This window comes from Anabrus simplex, chromosome 1 (assembly GCF_040414725.1).
Source record: "Anabrus simplex isolate iqAnaSimp1 chromosome 1, ASM4041472v1, whole genome shotgun sequence".
Lineage (NCBI taxonomy): Eukaryota > Metazoa > Arthropoda > Insecta > Orthoptera > Tettigoniidae > Anabrus > Anabrus simplex.
The window spans coordinates 17,280,648-17,297,484 of record NC_090265.1 but is presented as its reverse complement, the minus strand read 5'-3'; the positions used below and the strand labels follow the sequence as shown (position 1 = coordinate 17,297,484).

At 38.0% G+C, this 16,837-nt stretch overlaps 1 protein-coding gene across 1 annotated transcript in view; it reads right to left on the bottom strand.

Annotated features, from left to right (window-relative positions):
• LOC136883349 (probable multidrug resistance-associated protein lethal(2)03659) overlaps positions 1 to 16,837 on the bottom strand; it is a 274,390-nt gene that overhangs the window by 244,807 nt on the left and 12,746 nt on the right. Inside the window, exon 2 of the mRNA XM_067155603.2 lies at positions 8,952 to 9,062. Within this exon, the coding sequence (XP_067011704.2) occupies positions 8,952 to 9,062 (111 nt within the window). The remainder of the gene's footprint in view (positions 1 to 8,951; positions 9,063 to 16,837) is intronic.

Genomic DNA, 16,837 nt, shown 5'->3' with positions numbered 1-16,837 from the left:
AACTTCTATTTCCTTCTTTCTGACATTCCTTTGTCCTTACAGTAGCCTTCCAAGGTTTGCTTAAACAAGTGCGTTCATTTGTTAACTTGCTCTTCGCCTATTGCAGTGTTTTATGAGAATAAACAGTAAAAGTGCCTAAAGATAAGAGCTCTAGGTCTTTTTAAATTAAACAGTGGATGATTTACTCATTTGGGACAGGTTCTGTATAGGAATCAGGCAGGCATCAACTTTTGGTAATGAAGCAAAGTGTCGCTCCAAGTGGCCTCCACGGTATGCACTAGCCATGCGTATTGGTGGGTGTGCTATTTACCAACTGATAAGACCAACCTAGCACACTGGGGTGAAATGCTGGCAACCAGGAATGAGTTAGCTGGAAAATTTATAATGTCCAATAGATACATATCCCACGTCGTTCCATCTATATGATGGGTCGCCGAATGAAGCCCCCTCCACCAACTTCTGTCTTTGTACTTTTCTCCTTCTTCACTGTTGCCCTAGTCCCCTCCTCGTTGCTGAATGCCATTTTTCACCATGTCTGTATATCGCATTCTAGGCCACCCTCTTGGTCTTGAATATTTTAACTGCAGATCATACATTTTTCTGGGTATCCAATCAGGATCCATCCTTCGCATGTGACCATACCATTTGAGTCTACGCAGAGTTATGTTATCCTGCATTCTGCCAACCTGAGCCATGTCCCTGATGGTCTCATTACAAATTTTATCTCGTCTTATTTTGCCAACCATCGCTCGGATGAATCTCATTTCAGCTGCCTGAATCCTTGCTTCATCCTTTTTCCTCATGGTCCAGGCCTCACTCCCATATGTCAAAACTGGTATGTAATGAGTCAGATAAATTGCTCGCTTGCATTTCAATGGTACTTTTGGATTCCATATTAGGTCTTGGACAACTCTATAGAATGTTCCTCCAGCCCGAATCCTGCTGGTAAGTTCCTCTCCAATGGAGCCTGTTGCTAATATCATGCTTCCTAGATATTTTAATTTGTTGGACATCTTGGGTTGTTTACCCTCTCTTTCAATGTAACCTTCGGGTTGACCATTTCTCTGCATACCCAACACTTCACCTTTTACCTGACTGAATCTTAGGCTGTACCCTTTAGCTGTTACTGTCCATGCATTGATCTGACCCTGAAGTTCCTCCTTGGAATCTCCTCATATACAGATGTCATCAGCAAATAGCATGACTTTCATTTTGTTGTCACCAACGTTTTGGCATACTTGTTGTTGAATCTCATTCATCACAGTAATGAAGAGAAGAGGTGACAGAACTCCACCTTGTCTTAGACCCGTAATTATTCTAAATGGTTCCGTCATTCCTGATGGTGTTTTGATGCGACTACTGATGTCTTCATATAAATTCTCAATTCGTTTTATTATGTCATTATTGATTCCACTGTTTCCCAGCACTTCCCAGACTTTGTCCCTGCTTACAGCATCAAAGGCCTTTTTGATATCCACGAAGGCCAGCCAAAGGACCTTATTATGTTCATAATACTTCTCCATTAGCTGACGCAGTCCAAATATTAGATCAACTGTTGATCTGCCTTTCTGGAATCCGTATTGTTCCTCTGATAACTTTAATTCTATCAATGGTTTTATTTTCCTTTTATGAAACCATTTCATACAGCTTTCCCACTTGGGAAGTTAATGTAATTCGTCTGTAATTGGAACATTTCTTCCTGTCACCTTCTTAAAAAGTGGAATGATGATACCTTTCTTTCAATCTACTTGTATCTGCCCATCCTTCCATATCTTGTGAGAAAGTCTATACATCCACTGCTTTCCTGCATCATCCATAGACCTGGTTATTTTACCACACACTTCATCAATGCCTGGAGATTTTCCTGTTTTGATGTACTTCCATGTGTATTGTATATCATTCCATGTCAGATCTATTATAGTGTCTTCCATCCTTCCATCATTAACTAATCTATCTAATGGAATGTTTGTGATATCATTCACATTTAACAGCTTATCAAAATAATTCTTCCATTCTTCTTTGATCTCTCTGTCATCTGTAATGAGATACCCACTATCACTAGTCACATAATTAGTCTGTTCTTTGTCCCTCCTCCTATTCTTCATCATTCCGTACAACATTTTTCTGTTGCCATCAACATCTCCATTTATTTATCAATCCATTCATTCAACCATTTTTCTCTTTCTGCTCTGACAACCTGCTTAGATTCTTTTTCCACCAACTTAAGAATTCTTTGTCCTTATCTGTCCAACTTTTGAAATATTTTCTGTAGGCATTGTTCTTTTTACGGACTGTGTCTCTTGTTTTATTATTACACCATGGTCTTTCTTTCCATTTCCTTTTGCTCAGACAATAAATTAAATGTATGTAAATTGATGGATAAAGAGAAGCCCACAGAATATCAAGAAAAAATCCAGCAGCAAATACCAAAAACAGACACTGGAACAGTTGAAGAAGAATGGAAAAATTTCAAGGAATGCTTGGTTAAGACAACAGAGGAGACATTTCAGGATGGTTCTTATTTCCTTCAACTTTTTAAAGGACCAAGGACCAAGGGGAAAGTTTTCATTCCCCAAGGGGTGGGCCACCTAGAAGGTCACTCCTTCTCTCTGGCCAGGTCAACTTTTTAAACCTGAAACAACTAACAAGGAACCTATGATCACTGTCAAGAGACACACTTTGGATCACATTCACATCCATCAACATTCCTTGTATATGTTTATTTACCATAATATAATCAATGATGGACTCCTGTTGCCCATTCCATCCATATCTGGTGATTTTGTGACTTTTCTGTTTGTGATACCAAGTATTACCAATAACTATGTTATTTCTAAGAGTCTGCTTCCCTCAGAGTTCCTTGGTCCCCATCCATGTGTGTCCATGATGCTCTCATAACCTTGCCTATCAGACCTACCTGGGCATCCATGTCACCAGTAACAATGGTTCCTTCACCTCTAACTTGCTCTTCCAAGGATTCTTCAAATAAGTCTTTCTCTGAACTATCACAACCTGCTTGCAGGGCATAGCATGGAATGATACTAATGTTCTGGGTAGGGTTTAATTTTAGATTGACTTGGATAATCCTGTCAGATTTGAAGTTTATGTCTATTACATACTGTTTCATTGATGGTCCATTATAACACTCACTCCATTCTTAGATGAACTTCCTCCCAACCAATATAGATGGTAACCTTCTCTGAGTTCTTTTGACCCTTGTTCCTTCCACTTGGTTTCACTCAGTCCTAGTACATTAATATTCCTCATGTTCAGCAAATCAACATACTCTTCTATTTTCCCTGTCAAAGTAATAATATTCACAGTTGCTACTCTGATTGTGGTCGTTGTCTTGTAGATTTTAGTTCTCTTGCTGGATCTTGATGGAGCATCGAGCGTTGAGCTGTCATTATATCAATACCAGGAGAACTTGCATCTTTATTGGGTTTGTTTAACACTCCAAGGCTTCTTTTGGTTTGGAAAGCAATTAAAATTTCTCTCTTTCACTTACTTGCTAGGCCTAATGTTTCAGAGGATTTTCTGTCAGGGGTTGTCTCCCTTAGCCTTTGGCAGTCCCCTGCCTCACTGCAAGGCAACAGCTGATGGGTTTATGTGTAATTTCCTACACAAAGGTCTCATCTAACCTTCTAAGATAAAACTCCTCCACCCGTAGCTGTTGGTTTTCCCCCTAGTTTGTCAGGTTTGGTATCAGCCGCCCAACCCTCGGCCAGACAGTCGCAGGTAGTACCGTCTACTGTTACATACGGTAGCAGAGTCTTTCCTGACCTGACCAATAACGGACCATTTATATTAGTAAACAGTGGATATCAGACAATAGTGATTATACAAGTGACGGTGATGTAGTGTACTGTCAAGTGTGCAACTAGAGTGTAAAATGCGATAAAAAATTTCAAACTGAAAATCATTCGAAAACAACTTCACATCTCAGATTAAAAGAAAAGAGTAAATTAAATGGTGTATGGTCTCCAGAGAGGTCTAGTGCAGGTCTTTTTCTAGTAGACGGCCTATTAGGCGACCTGCGTGTCTGTGAAGATGAAGATGAGGGCCCTACCTAGGATGATTTCTAATGTTGAATACGCCACACACACCCAGTCCCCAAGCCATTGGAATTAACCAATGAAGGTTAAAATCCCCGACCTGGCCGGGAATCAAACCCGGGACCCTCTGAACTGAAGGCCAGTACGCTGACCATTCAGCCAACGAGTCGACAAAGAACAGAGTAAGAATACACAACAGCTACTTTTAACCGACATGAAAACATGCTGTGAAGTTAGTACACTTTCCGCTGATATTTTTAAAGCTTTTGTATGCAGCCACATTCCGCTGCATAAATTGAATAATTCACATCTACGCTCGTTTCTATTAAAAGTATTGTGCTAGTCAAAGGATACCAGATGAATCTACCCTTAGGAGGAACTATTTAATTTCACTGCACGCTTCTGTCGTCGATTCGATACGATCTGACATAGGAGGGAACTGAGTCTGAATATAAGTAGATGAAACAACCGATTCGTGTGGTCACGTTGTGAACTCCATAGTGGGTAAATTATGTCCGGAAGAACCCGCAAACCTCAATTACTTTCGTGCAAAGTGCTAGAAAAAAGCAACCACGCTACAGTTGCAAGTTTTGTTAACGATTCCCTGCGACTTTTGTGGCCTAGTGAATTGGAGAGTGCTCATCCATGTCACATGTTTGGCGCATGGATTGCATTGTATTGCAGACGAGATACATAGGCCTACCCTCTTTCCATTTGTCAACAAAGTAATTTCAAGGGGGGAAAAAACTGTTCCTAAAAGCATCGGCTCATGTACAGTGGTACAAAATTCATCTTCCTCAGGTTTCTCTTCCGCCGGAACCTGTTTTCTCACAACATGGGGAACTTGGTTATCTGAAGTATCGTTTAACCAGGACAACTTTAATCAAGTGAAAGATGTAGGTAAAAGTATTAATGATAGTCATAGTGTGTGTGTTCATGAAGCGAAGTGCGCATTTGAATCTAAAACTGCATATAAAGATGTAAGTTTCATCCATGTGCATTATTCATCACTTTTGAAGGCGATTAAGGGCCTAAAAACTCGTGGTGCACCCCTACACGAATCCCTTCAGTAAATTCAAAACACCATTAGTTCTTAAAATGGTGTCCCTGGTGAAACTGAAGAGAAAGTTACAAGGAAACTCAGAGGGGTGTTGGACTCAAGCCCAGGACTGAAGAAGATTTAATCGATAAGCAACTACATAAGTGGAATCAAGCAGTCTTTGCCAGAAGAATGTTCCAAGCAGTATGATCATTTTCAGCATAACTTATATTAATTCTGTCCGACAACATTGAAAAACTGTTGATAAGCTACTGCCATGCATCATTTTGCAAGGAATGAAACATGTTTGCCAATTTAACACTGAGTTAAAATTAAGTAATGTGTTTGGTAAGTGCATTCTGTTTTATTTTTAGTGCATAATTTTGTGCATATTTTTGGAGTTTTTAGTGCAGATGAATCCAGGCCCTATTCATTACGTACATTATAAAAATATCTGTGGTTGTAGGCCTAACTCTTTATTGTATGCGGTCAAAATAGATAAACTGGAATGAATGTAAATAACTTATTTCTTACAAATTGTAAATTGAAAATTATGTCGATTTCTGCCATCTTTCTTTCATTATTTTCTGCCTCCATTTAAAACTCGGGTATCACCGCAGTGATCGAGAGTGACTGGGAGACCTTCACCCAACCTCCATGGCCTATGAGGTAGCCACAACGTCACTGTGGTTGAATAGCATACGCTGCGCTCATCGCCTGCCAGCCCACCCACTTACAGTGCTGGGCGCCCGCGGGACGGAATGGCCACCATGAGCACCTCTGAGCTAGAGGAAAAGCCCTCTCAATTTTAATTATTGTCTTGATGGGGTGATAGTCCCTCATGGGAAACAATGTAAGTACCTAGGTGTTAATATAAGGAATGATCTTTCACTACTGAGATTGTAAAGAATGGTTACAGGTCTCTTCATATGATTAAGAGGGTATTTAGGAGTTGTAGTAAGAATGTAAAGGAGAGGGCATATAAGTCCCTGATATGAGAACTGGAAAAGATCTAAAGGAAAGCAGCACGATTTGTTCTGGCTGATTTCCGACAATGGAGTAGTGTTATGAAAATGTTGCAACCTTTGGCCTGGGAAGACTTTGGAGTAAGGAGACAAGACGTTCAACTAAGTGGCATGTTCTGAGCTGTCAGTGGAGAGATGAAATGGGGTTCAGGTGCAGGTCTTTTGATTTGACTCCTGTAGGCGACCGGCACGTCGTGATGAGGATGAAATGATGATGAAGACAACACATACACCCAACCCCTGTGCCAGTGAAATTAACTAATGATGGTTAAAATTCCCGACCCTGTGACCAAAGGCTACCATGATAACCATTTAGCCATGGAGCCGGACAGTGGAGAGATGGCATGGAATGACACTAGTAGACAAATAAGCTTGGGCAGAGTTTTTAAAAGTAGGAAAGATCATAATTCAAGAGAACAAATTGGTACAAATATCCATTTATAGGACGAGGAGTAAGGGATTGGAATAATTTACTAAGGGAAATGTTCAATAAATTTCCAAGTTCTTAAAAATATTTAAGAAAAGGTTAGGTAAACAACTGACAGGGAATCTGCCACCTGGGTGACAGTCCTAAATGCAGATGATTGATTGATTGATTGATTGATTGATTGATTGATTGATTGATTGATTGATTGATTGATTGATTGATTGATTGATTGATTGATTGATTGATTGATTGATTGATTGAAATGGTGTGTGGGTTTTAGTGCCGAAAGTATCCGAGGACAAGTTCGGCTCACCAGATGCAGCCCCCGTGCCAGGAAAATTAACTTAATTACAGTTAAAATGTCTGACCTTGCCGGGAATTGAACCCAAGACCCCTGTGACCAAAGGCTAGCACCCTAACCATTTAGCCATGGAGCCAGATGATTGATTGATTGATGGATCGATCTTCAACCATGCAAAAAAAAAAATCTGTTCCTGCTTGAAACCAATAATAATACTAATAATAATAATAATAATAATAATAATAATAATAATAATAATAATAATAATAATAATAATAATAATAATAATAACAACAACAACAACAACATTAATCGAATGGCCTCAGCTACCGTGTGCAGACATTTCAATCTGACGCCATCTGGCTGTCTGCTCGTCAATTTCGACATTCCGTTTTACTCTAGGCCCACTAGATGGCAGACCAAGTAAACCGAAACTCTCTTGAGCGTCTATGGCTGAGATTTAATGAATTTTGTTGGGTAAACACCAAATGTGTCACCAGTGATCTTTCACATGCCAACATCATACGACATGGAGTGTCTAATGGACTTTTTTCCGCCCTTCAAAAATCCGACTACCTCTGCCGGGTTTGAACCCGCTATCTTGGGATCCGGAGGCCGACACTCTACCAACTGATCCACAGAGGCAGCTCTTGAAAGCAATGCTAAGTAAGTATACAATTTCATTCCACTGAGATGATCACTACCACAAATTCTATTGAGATCATCACCACCGCCATAATGGGTCTTCCTATTAACATCTTTGAGCAACGTTTGCAACGGCTATACCAATGTGGATAAACGTGCATCAGTGGTAGCTCAAAATGAATTATGTTGGTGGTTCTGTTCTGTGACGCCCAGTCCAGTGAAGTAAATGTAACAGATAAATCTAAATTCATATTGCATACAGTAAGTGCTGGCTTAGTTCATGTGCAGAAGCCCCTCACTCCATGCCCTATCAGCTTTGAGGTTCCCGAAAATTTACAGAAAAACTACAAGTAAACATACATCTCAGTTTGTAAGACCCTGATTTCAAGGGACTTCAATGATATAAATAACTGACTTTACAAAAACAACAGTTAAAACGTTACAAAAAATAAAGCCTTTCTTCTGCTTATCAAACAAACGTTGATCTAGTATCGACACACTCATATTGACAGAAGTTCCGAGACCTGCATAAATTTTGGGAGCCAGGTTTCTAAATGGAGGGGGAACATCGTCTAATAATACTAACGTTCCTCTTTTCATTTTCATGACTACCTAACTTTGAAGAATTCACTACCGGAACCATTAAAGAGAAACATCTTTATGATACTTGTAGAATGTTGATTCAGGTATTGACGTAGTTAATTTTGTGGCTTGTCTCATCTTGCCAGCTGTATTACGAAGAGTGAAAGACTACCTATTAAAATCTTTGTCTAAAGGAGCTCTGCTTAAACCCTTGAAATAATTCTTCACCACAGTGCGATCTAATAGCAAGATGCCAACCCGGAGCAATAACATTTCAATTCAAATCGTCACCCTAGGTCTAAAGGCCTTTCTCTTCTTTCACATCGGCAAAGACAAGCTTGACCTAAAGAGGGTGATAGTCCGAAAGAGGAGAGCATATTTACAGCCGCACTTGGGAAGAAAGTGTCAGCGATTCGAAGAATTGGGGCGTCTCAGCGAAACAGCTCCTCCAATACATGCGAATGGACCAGCCGTGCTCCAAGGCATGCAGATCGTAGAGAACCTTATGGGCATCTCTTAGCCTCCTATCTGAGAGCGCTATAGTTAAGTGTGCACTCATGCTTTCAGCCTAATGCTCTGTCATTCACAGATTCAAGCAAGGTTGCCAGATCACCAGTATCTGAATGGGCATCGATTTTTGGCTCGATAACAATACACAATATGAAGAATGGTATCGCTCATCGCTGTATATTATATGTTTCATTCTGGTGATTCTGCAGCACTGCAGATCGTATCATGAAGCCGCGCTTGATCTACATTGTGGCCAATGGCAATGCTGAGTAAATACATGACGGGCTACACTCTAAAGACCGGTCCATGACTGTGTAGTAATGTGGTAGTCTCCTAACTCAGAGAAGGCTAGGAGGGAACTACTTACCTCTCAAGGTTGTCCCCTAAGACCTTGGAACAGTCTTGTTTCAGTGGACTGTAGAGGTCTTCCACAGCAAGGTCCTTCTTGTAGCCTTTCCGAAACAGATCAACGGTCCACCTAGAATAAGCACCACCCCCTTAACACATTTTGAAGAATGATATAAAGAATGTACATTGTGCCTGTTAATATTTGTTGTTATTGATTTAACACTTGTCCTTGATTCAGAAAACAAATTTTAGATGTAAGTTTGAATGTTTTACAATATATGTTACCACTGGCTTCATAGTAGACTCGACAAGGAAGTTTCAAATATCACCACCAGGTGATGTTAGAGGCCAATGTTCATAGCAGTTGTCAAGTAATTGTTTCATATGTCAAACCTTTTTTGTTCCCTACTTAACTGGATTTGATGTTAGATACAAGGTAAATATATTTTCTGAATACTCAGTACCATTAAAATAATGTTAGTTAATATGAAACTGTTGTAAATTTTTCTAGTTTTATGGATTAGATCTATTTGTTAAAAAAAGTACAGTTGAGGATTATGTTGGGATGGCCAAAGTAAAATCTGTATCGACTACCGTCCTTGTCCTGTTCATTAGCTGGATTTGTTTTTATGTGAACTGAAATTCAGTTTACGTCATTTTATTCACAATAATAATAATAATAATAATAATAATAATAATAATAATAATAATAATAATAATAATAATGAAAATGAACATGAAAACCTACAACCTGTTTTCCAGTCATTGACCGGGTCAGGGATGTAATGAATGAAGCAGATATAGGCTGTTAGTACGATGGGATCGCCACTCCCAAAATGATTTATTAATGAATGATAGGTGCAATGAAATGAGAAGGGAGAATGTTGCTGGAATGAAAGATGACAGGGAAAACCGGAGTACCCGGAGAAAAACCTGTCCCGCCTCCGCTTTGTCCAGCACAAATCTCACATGGAGTGACCGGGATTTGAACCACGGTATCCAGCGGTGAGAGGCCGACGCGCTGCCGTCTGAGCCACGGAGGCTAATAATAATAATAATAATAATAATAATAATAATAATAATAATAATAATAATAGTAATAATAATAATAATAATAATTGTATGGCCTCAGCTACCATGTGCAGACATTTTAATTTGATGCCATCTGGCTGTCTGCTCGTCAATTCCAACATTCCTTTTCAGTCTAGGCCTACTAGATGGCAGATAGAGTAAACCAAAACTCTCCTGGGCGTCTATGCCTGAGATTTAATTAATTTTGTCACGTAAACAAAATGTGTCACCAACATCGTGCCTCTGCCGGGTTTGAACCCGCTGTCTTGGAATCTGGAGGCTGACACTCTAGCACTGGTCCACAGAAAATACAAACATTTCAGTGAATCCCATAGAAGCAGAGTTGGGAAGTAATCGAATTACTTGTAACGATTACTTTTTAAATAATATTTACTCATAATTTACTTGTTAAAATAAAATTACAATATCGTGTTCTACGTGGTCGAGATGGTGGTGGTGGTGATTATTGTTTTAAGAGGAAGTACAACTGGGCAACCATCCTCTATGAACACTAATCAAAAGGAAAATGCAAGAGGACTGGCACAAGAGGGCCCTAAGTCTCGAAAACCTAACACCGTTGTAGTCCGGAAAGAACAAGAGCTGGGATAGGAAAGATGAAGGCGAGGAGCCAGACACAAGTGAGTGGAAGCAATGCCAGAGTCTGCTAGCGGAATTGTGGTCGCAAACCAACGCTCCCAAGTAGAGACCCTGGTCGCCATTTTAGTCACCTCTTATTCTTACAACAGATAGCAGATATCATTCTACCACCGCCCTCACAGGGATTTCGTGGTCCAGAAAGTAGCCGGAATAAACATGTCACGGAAAAGGGGTTAAGAATTTCCATACCCCTGTTTTGAATAAATATTTTGAATTAGTTACCCCGAAAATAAGAAAACACGAATGTGACATGCAAACTCTGGTTGGGGGGAATCATTTTGAAAGTTTCTTTTTAGTCTCATTTAGTAATGTCTGTATGCTAAAAAACATAAAATGGTTTCCTCAGAAACTTTGGCATCATTCCACTCTCATGTGAAAAATGCCACTGATTCCCTAAAGACTCACGATCTGTGAAGTAACTGTACTGTTTGTTGAAAAAGGAATTAGTAATTGTAATTGAGTAAATTTTTTCTCAGGTAACTGTAAATAACTGCGCCCAGTTACTTTTCTCTTGTCCTTTTTCCACTGTTGCATAAAAGCAAACTTATAACAGTGATGAGAAATAGTTATTTACATGACAAAAGAGCCCTGAGCAGACATACAAAATATTATCTGCATCCGTACTTCCTTCATCCGCATCTGCAGTTCCTTCATCCACAACCGTGAATGGTTATCCTCAGATATTGCAACTATTTGACTAAATTACACCCACGGTATTGAAACAGATAGATCTGTTAACACAATACAATAGGCCTGACACCTGTCAACAGCCGCTACAGTAACACATTTTAAGGAATTTCCTCTTGCAACAGCTACCGACATATTGAGTGATTCTCTTTCGGAACATTTGTTCCTTACCTCTGCTAATTGCGGGTAGGAGCCAGTTAGGCTTAGGTCAGATTTACGGCATTATGGACCCAAGGCTCTTTATGTATCACAATTTTCCCATACCAACGTCAAGGATCAAGTCACCACAAGCAAAAATAGCTGAATGAAATGTATGAAAGACTTATAGTTATGAATTTCATTGTGTTACGTATTGAAGTGGGATTACAGTAAATTTAAATTCTTTTAAGGTCCACCTATTCAATACAAGAACATTTTATTATGATTCAATCACATGTCAAATGGTACTAGTTTCGGCATCTGTGTGCCGTCATCAGCCTTAAGTGCAAATTAAACAGTTATATACATATGCCTAAAACATCTAAAACACATTTTCACACATTATAAAATACATTACTGCAATGATACATGAAATAAATTAAAATTATGTTACAATTGAATGCTCTGATATAAAATTCTAAAAATTCCAGCAATTCATTTTTTGTTATATAGTCCAGGCTCTGTACATCGGGTTAAGTGAATTTGTGCTGTTTTATGCTGTCTATATGGGTGACACTTATTCACTTGATATTAGGTGGCTCCAGGGAAGTTTAATTTATCATGTAAGATCGTGATATGACTAGAGATGAAATTCCCACTTCAATTTAAACCTGAAGAAGAAATTAGCCAAGTTAGATGTTGAAAGCAATGTGTGGAATTTACTAGAATCATTGAATGATGATTGACTCACCTTGAGCAGCATGTTGAACGTATATGTTACACAAACGGAGCGGGACGAATGTGTGTGATAGCTAAGGCAGGCAGCGATATAGGAGGTTTGTTGAAGGAAGGATGGGGTAGTGGGGGTAATTGACGGGAGTGTGTTTTGAGGATTACTTGGAAAATCGATTTCTTTTTTTGTTGATAGTTTGGTATTTTTAAGCCAATTGATTAAAAGATCGAAAAGGATGTTGGGTTTCTCATAGATATTGTTTAAATTATAATTGGGGTTGAAGTACTGATCACAGTTAATGTAACAACTTTCAATAATATTCATGATGGGTCCCTTATTTGCTGTTTGAAGAACTTCCATATCTTGTTCAATGTCGGTAAATTTATGATTAGTGTCATGCATATGTTGACCCATGGCGGAGAACTTGTTGTGCCTCATTGCATTGACATGTTCTGAATATCTAATCATAAAGTTACGTCCTGTTTGACACACATACGAACTGCTGCATTTGTTACATTTTAGTCTGTATATTCCAGATTTGTGCCTCACTGCACTGACATGTTCTGAATATCTAATCATAAAGTTACGTCCTGTTTGATACACGTACGAACTGCTGCATTTGTTACATTTTAGTCTGTATATTCCAGATTTGGAGTAAATATTGAGGGTATTGATTGATGCAGAGTTGTGTAAAATTTCGGAGGTTCTATTGTTAGTTTTGAATAAAATTCTTACCTTGTGTTTCCGGAAAACGTTGGTGATTTTGTGGACGTCGTTATTATAAGTGAAGGTGGTTGAAATAGGAGCTTTTGCTTTTTCTTTTTTAAGACTGAATTTAGGCCGGTACCCATATTTGTTGATTATTTGTTCTATAAACGGCCTGTTGTACCCATTGAACTTGGCAATTGCCCTTATGGTGTTAAGTTCATTATTAAGATCTTTCTTTGTCATGGGTATGGCAAAAGCTCAATAGACCATGCTATTATATATTGCACGTTTGTGCAATAGGGGATGTATGGAATCTTTGTGGATTGTGTTAGCAGTTTGTGTATGTTTCCTGTGTATTTTGTAAGACAGACCAGAGAGATTTCTGATAATGGTTAGATCTAGATTATTGATTGTTTTATTGATTTCTAACTCTAGTGTGAATTTAATGTATGGGTCAGTACGACACATTTGTCATTATGGATGAATTAATCAAGAAAGCGGACTCCACTCTTCAATATTTTTTTTTCATATTTTGTCCTATTAATTAAATTTAATTGTTGATCTGTTTCACCTCACAAAGTGGAGCAAATCTGATTACCAACATATTTTGTATATAAGAACAGAATCCAGAGGCGTACAAAAGTAAAATAAACAGAAACTGACAATAAATAATAAACTAAATAAACATTCAGAGATGTAATTGTAGAACCAACAAAAATGTTGATTCTATTTTCTAAGAAACCTCAAAAGTTGGATTTTAGATTATAAACTGAACATGGCATTCACTGTAGAACTGTTGACCTTGATCGTATTGTTCTTGTTTTATATTTTAATGTGTAGTGTACTGCAATCTGCAATCACAGCTGCAGACTTGCCTGGAGAGTGAAAGGCCTCCTGCATTCCACGGAGGATTAAATAGGTACAGTTATCTTGGGACATCCACAGGAAATGGCCAGTTCATACCCGGAAAGTGCTTTGAGAGGTTCATTGTGGTTTACTGCTTTACTGTGAACAAAAATGTCCCTTTCCAAACATAGAAAAGTGGATAGTGAGTGCCGTGTTTTGAAAGAAAAATGGACTGATGGCTATTTTTGTATTGAGAATAGTGGGAAAGTAATATGTTTGATATGCAAGGAAAATATCTCAGTTTTTAAAGAATACAACATCAGGAGGAATTATGATTCGAAGCACACATCTGTATATAATAAATACGATGGGATATTATAGAAGGAAAATATTTCAAATTTAATGAAAGGTCTCACCGCTCAAAAACAGATGTTCACGAAACAGATCAAGGAAAATATAGCCGCAGTCAGCGCTAGTTATAAAATTGCACATTTATTAGCCACGAAAGGGAAACCATTTTCTCAATGGGAGTTTATGAAGAACTGTATACTTTCTGTAATAGAAGAAATGTCCTAAAAAGAACAACTGATAAATCTCATCGCGGAGCACAATAACGAGAAGAACAGAAGAACTCCGGGCTAATTTGTGCTCATAACTACGCGAAAAATCTAAATCATTCGAGTACTTTTCATTGGCTTTGGATGAAAGTAATAATGTCCGTGATACAGCGCAACTTTTAATTTTTATTCTTGAGATTGACAAAGCGTGTGAAATAACTGAAGTGCTGGCATCTTTAAGAAGCATCCATGGAACTACAACAGGCGAGGATTTTTTTCTCCAACTGAGTGAAACATTGAAGGATCTCACTTTAGGATGGGATGAATTGGCAGCTATAACAACAGATGGAGCAAAGAATATGAGTGGCACAAAAACTGGATTGATTGGAAGAATAAGAAACGAATCTACTAACAGAAATACTGATATATCTCTTCAGTTACACTGCATTATTCATCGAGTGCTATGTGAAAAAGTATTAAATTTACAACACGTGATGAGCACAGTGACATCTACAATTAATTATACTTGATCGCACGGACAGTTCCAGTCATTTCTGGCTGAAATTGATTGTGATTATGGCGATGTAATTTATCATAGCGAGGTCGTGGTAATATACTGAAACGCTTCTTTCATCTTCGTGAAGAAATAAGCACATTTATGAACATGAAAGAGAAAGAAATGACAGAATTTGGGGATGAAAACTTGATGTGGGATTTAGCAATACTCACAGATTTGACGCAACATTGAAATATGTTGAATAACAAATTACAAGGGAAAGGTGTGCTTTTGAATGAAATGTATAGTTACGTGTTAGCAATCCAAAATAAATTGAAATTATTTCAACAGCAATTAGAGAAGGGCATGTTCCCACACATTACATGTTGTACTGAGCTTCAAGAAGCAAACTCAAACAGTTCAGTTCCATATGATTGGTTTATTAAGTTGATTGACCTACTGAAGATTGAGTTTGAAGCCAGATTTAAAGACCTTTCTGTGAATGCGGAGAAAATTAATTTGTTCAAAACTCCATTTGTAGTTGATGTCGGTGATGCATCCGTGCAAATACAGATCGAATTAATTGAACTTCAGTGTTGTTCCCAATTAAGGGACAAGTTCGCAGAAGGAAATCTTATTAACTTTTACAGGGCGCTTAGTAATTAAAAATTTCCAGTTTTCTTAAAATTTGCGAGAAAAGTCTTCTGCGTGTTTGCGAGTACTTACATTTGTGAACAAAGATTTTCTAAAATGAAGTTTATAAAATCAAAATTACATTCCTGGATCAGTGATGACCACCTACATTCCATTCTGAGGGTGGCTGTGTCAAATTTGTAAATCAATCAATCAATAAATCACTACTGATCTGCATTTAGGGCAGTCGCCCAGGTGGCAGATTCCCTATCTGTTGCTTTCCTAGCCTTTTCTTAAATGATTGCAAAGAAACTGGAAATTTATTGAACATCTCCCTTGGTAAGCTATTCCAATCCCTAACTCCCCTTCCTATAAACGAATATTTGCCCCAATTTGTCCTCTTTAATTCCAACTTTATCTTCATATTATGATCTTTCCTACTTTTAAAGACACCAATCAAACTTATTCGTCTACTGATGTCATTCCACGCCATCTCTCCACTGACAGCTCGGAACATAACACTTAAGATAAATGAAAGAAATTTATTTCTCTTCCACCTATTCAATACAACTCAATATGTTAAAGTTAGAGTTAAATCCTCATTAAAATAATAACTGGTACATGTTTCACCCTTTCCTATGGGGCATCATCAGTCATATCATTACCTCAAACCATATCAGATACAAAATGATGAAAGTGAGTATAGAACAATACAAATGATTATATACAAAATAATAAGGAAATGCATTCCAACACTGTGCCATTTTTCGTAATATTGGACCTTGGCATGTGTACTTGATATAGTCTTATTCAAAAGTAGCAAATAAGTTGCTTTTTATTTTTAAAGTTTGTAACTAGCCCAGAAAAGCGTTATATTTATGTTGTAGTTCTACTTGAGCACCTATGTTGAACAATTTATTTCAAAAACCTCTCACACAATAAAACAACAGTCCTTCAATATTAAAGAGCTTGTATACATTGGACAGCTTAACATTAATAACTTATACCACAGTCTGATAGCTTCTTTCAACTAGTAAACTAACATCTGAACACTCTAACAACAGAAGCACACCATAAACATAGAATATTGTTCAACAGAAGATTATGGTCTAATGACATTTCAACAGCATCATTAAGTTGTTCTCTAATAAATTGTTCAACATAGGTGCTCAAGTAGAACTACGACATAAATATAATGTCTTTCTGGGTTAGTTACCGGTACAAACTAAAAATATTAGAACTTATTCGCTATCTTTTGAATAAGACTATACATCTGAGCACATGATGGTACTAATCACAGGCAACATCCAGATCCATGGTGTGCCCCACATAATGGTACTGATCGTAAGTAACATCGACCCATGGTGTTCGTCACATTA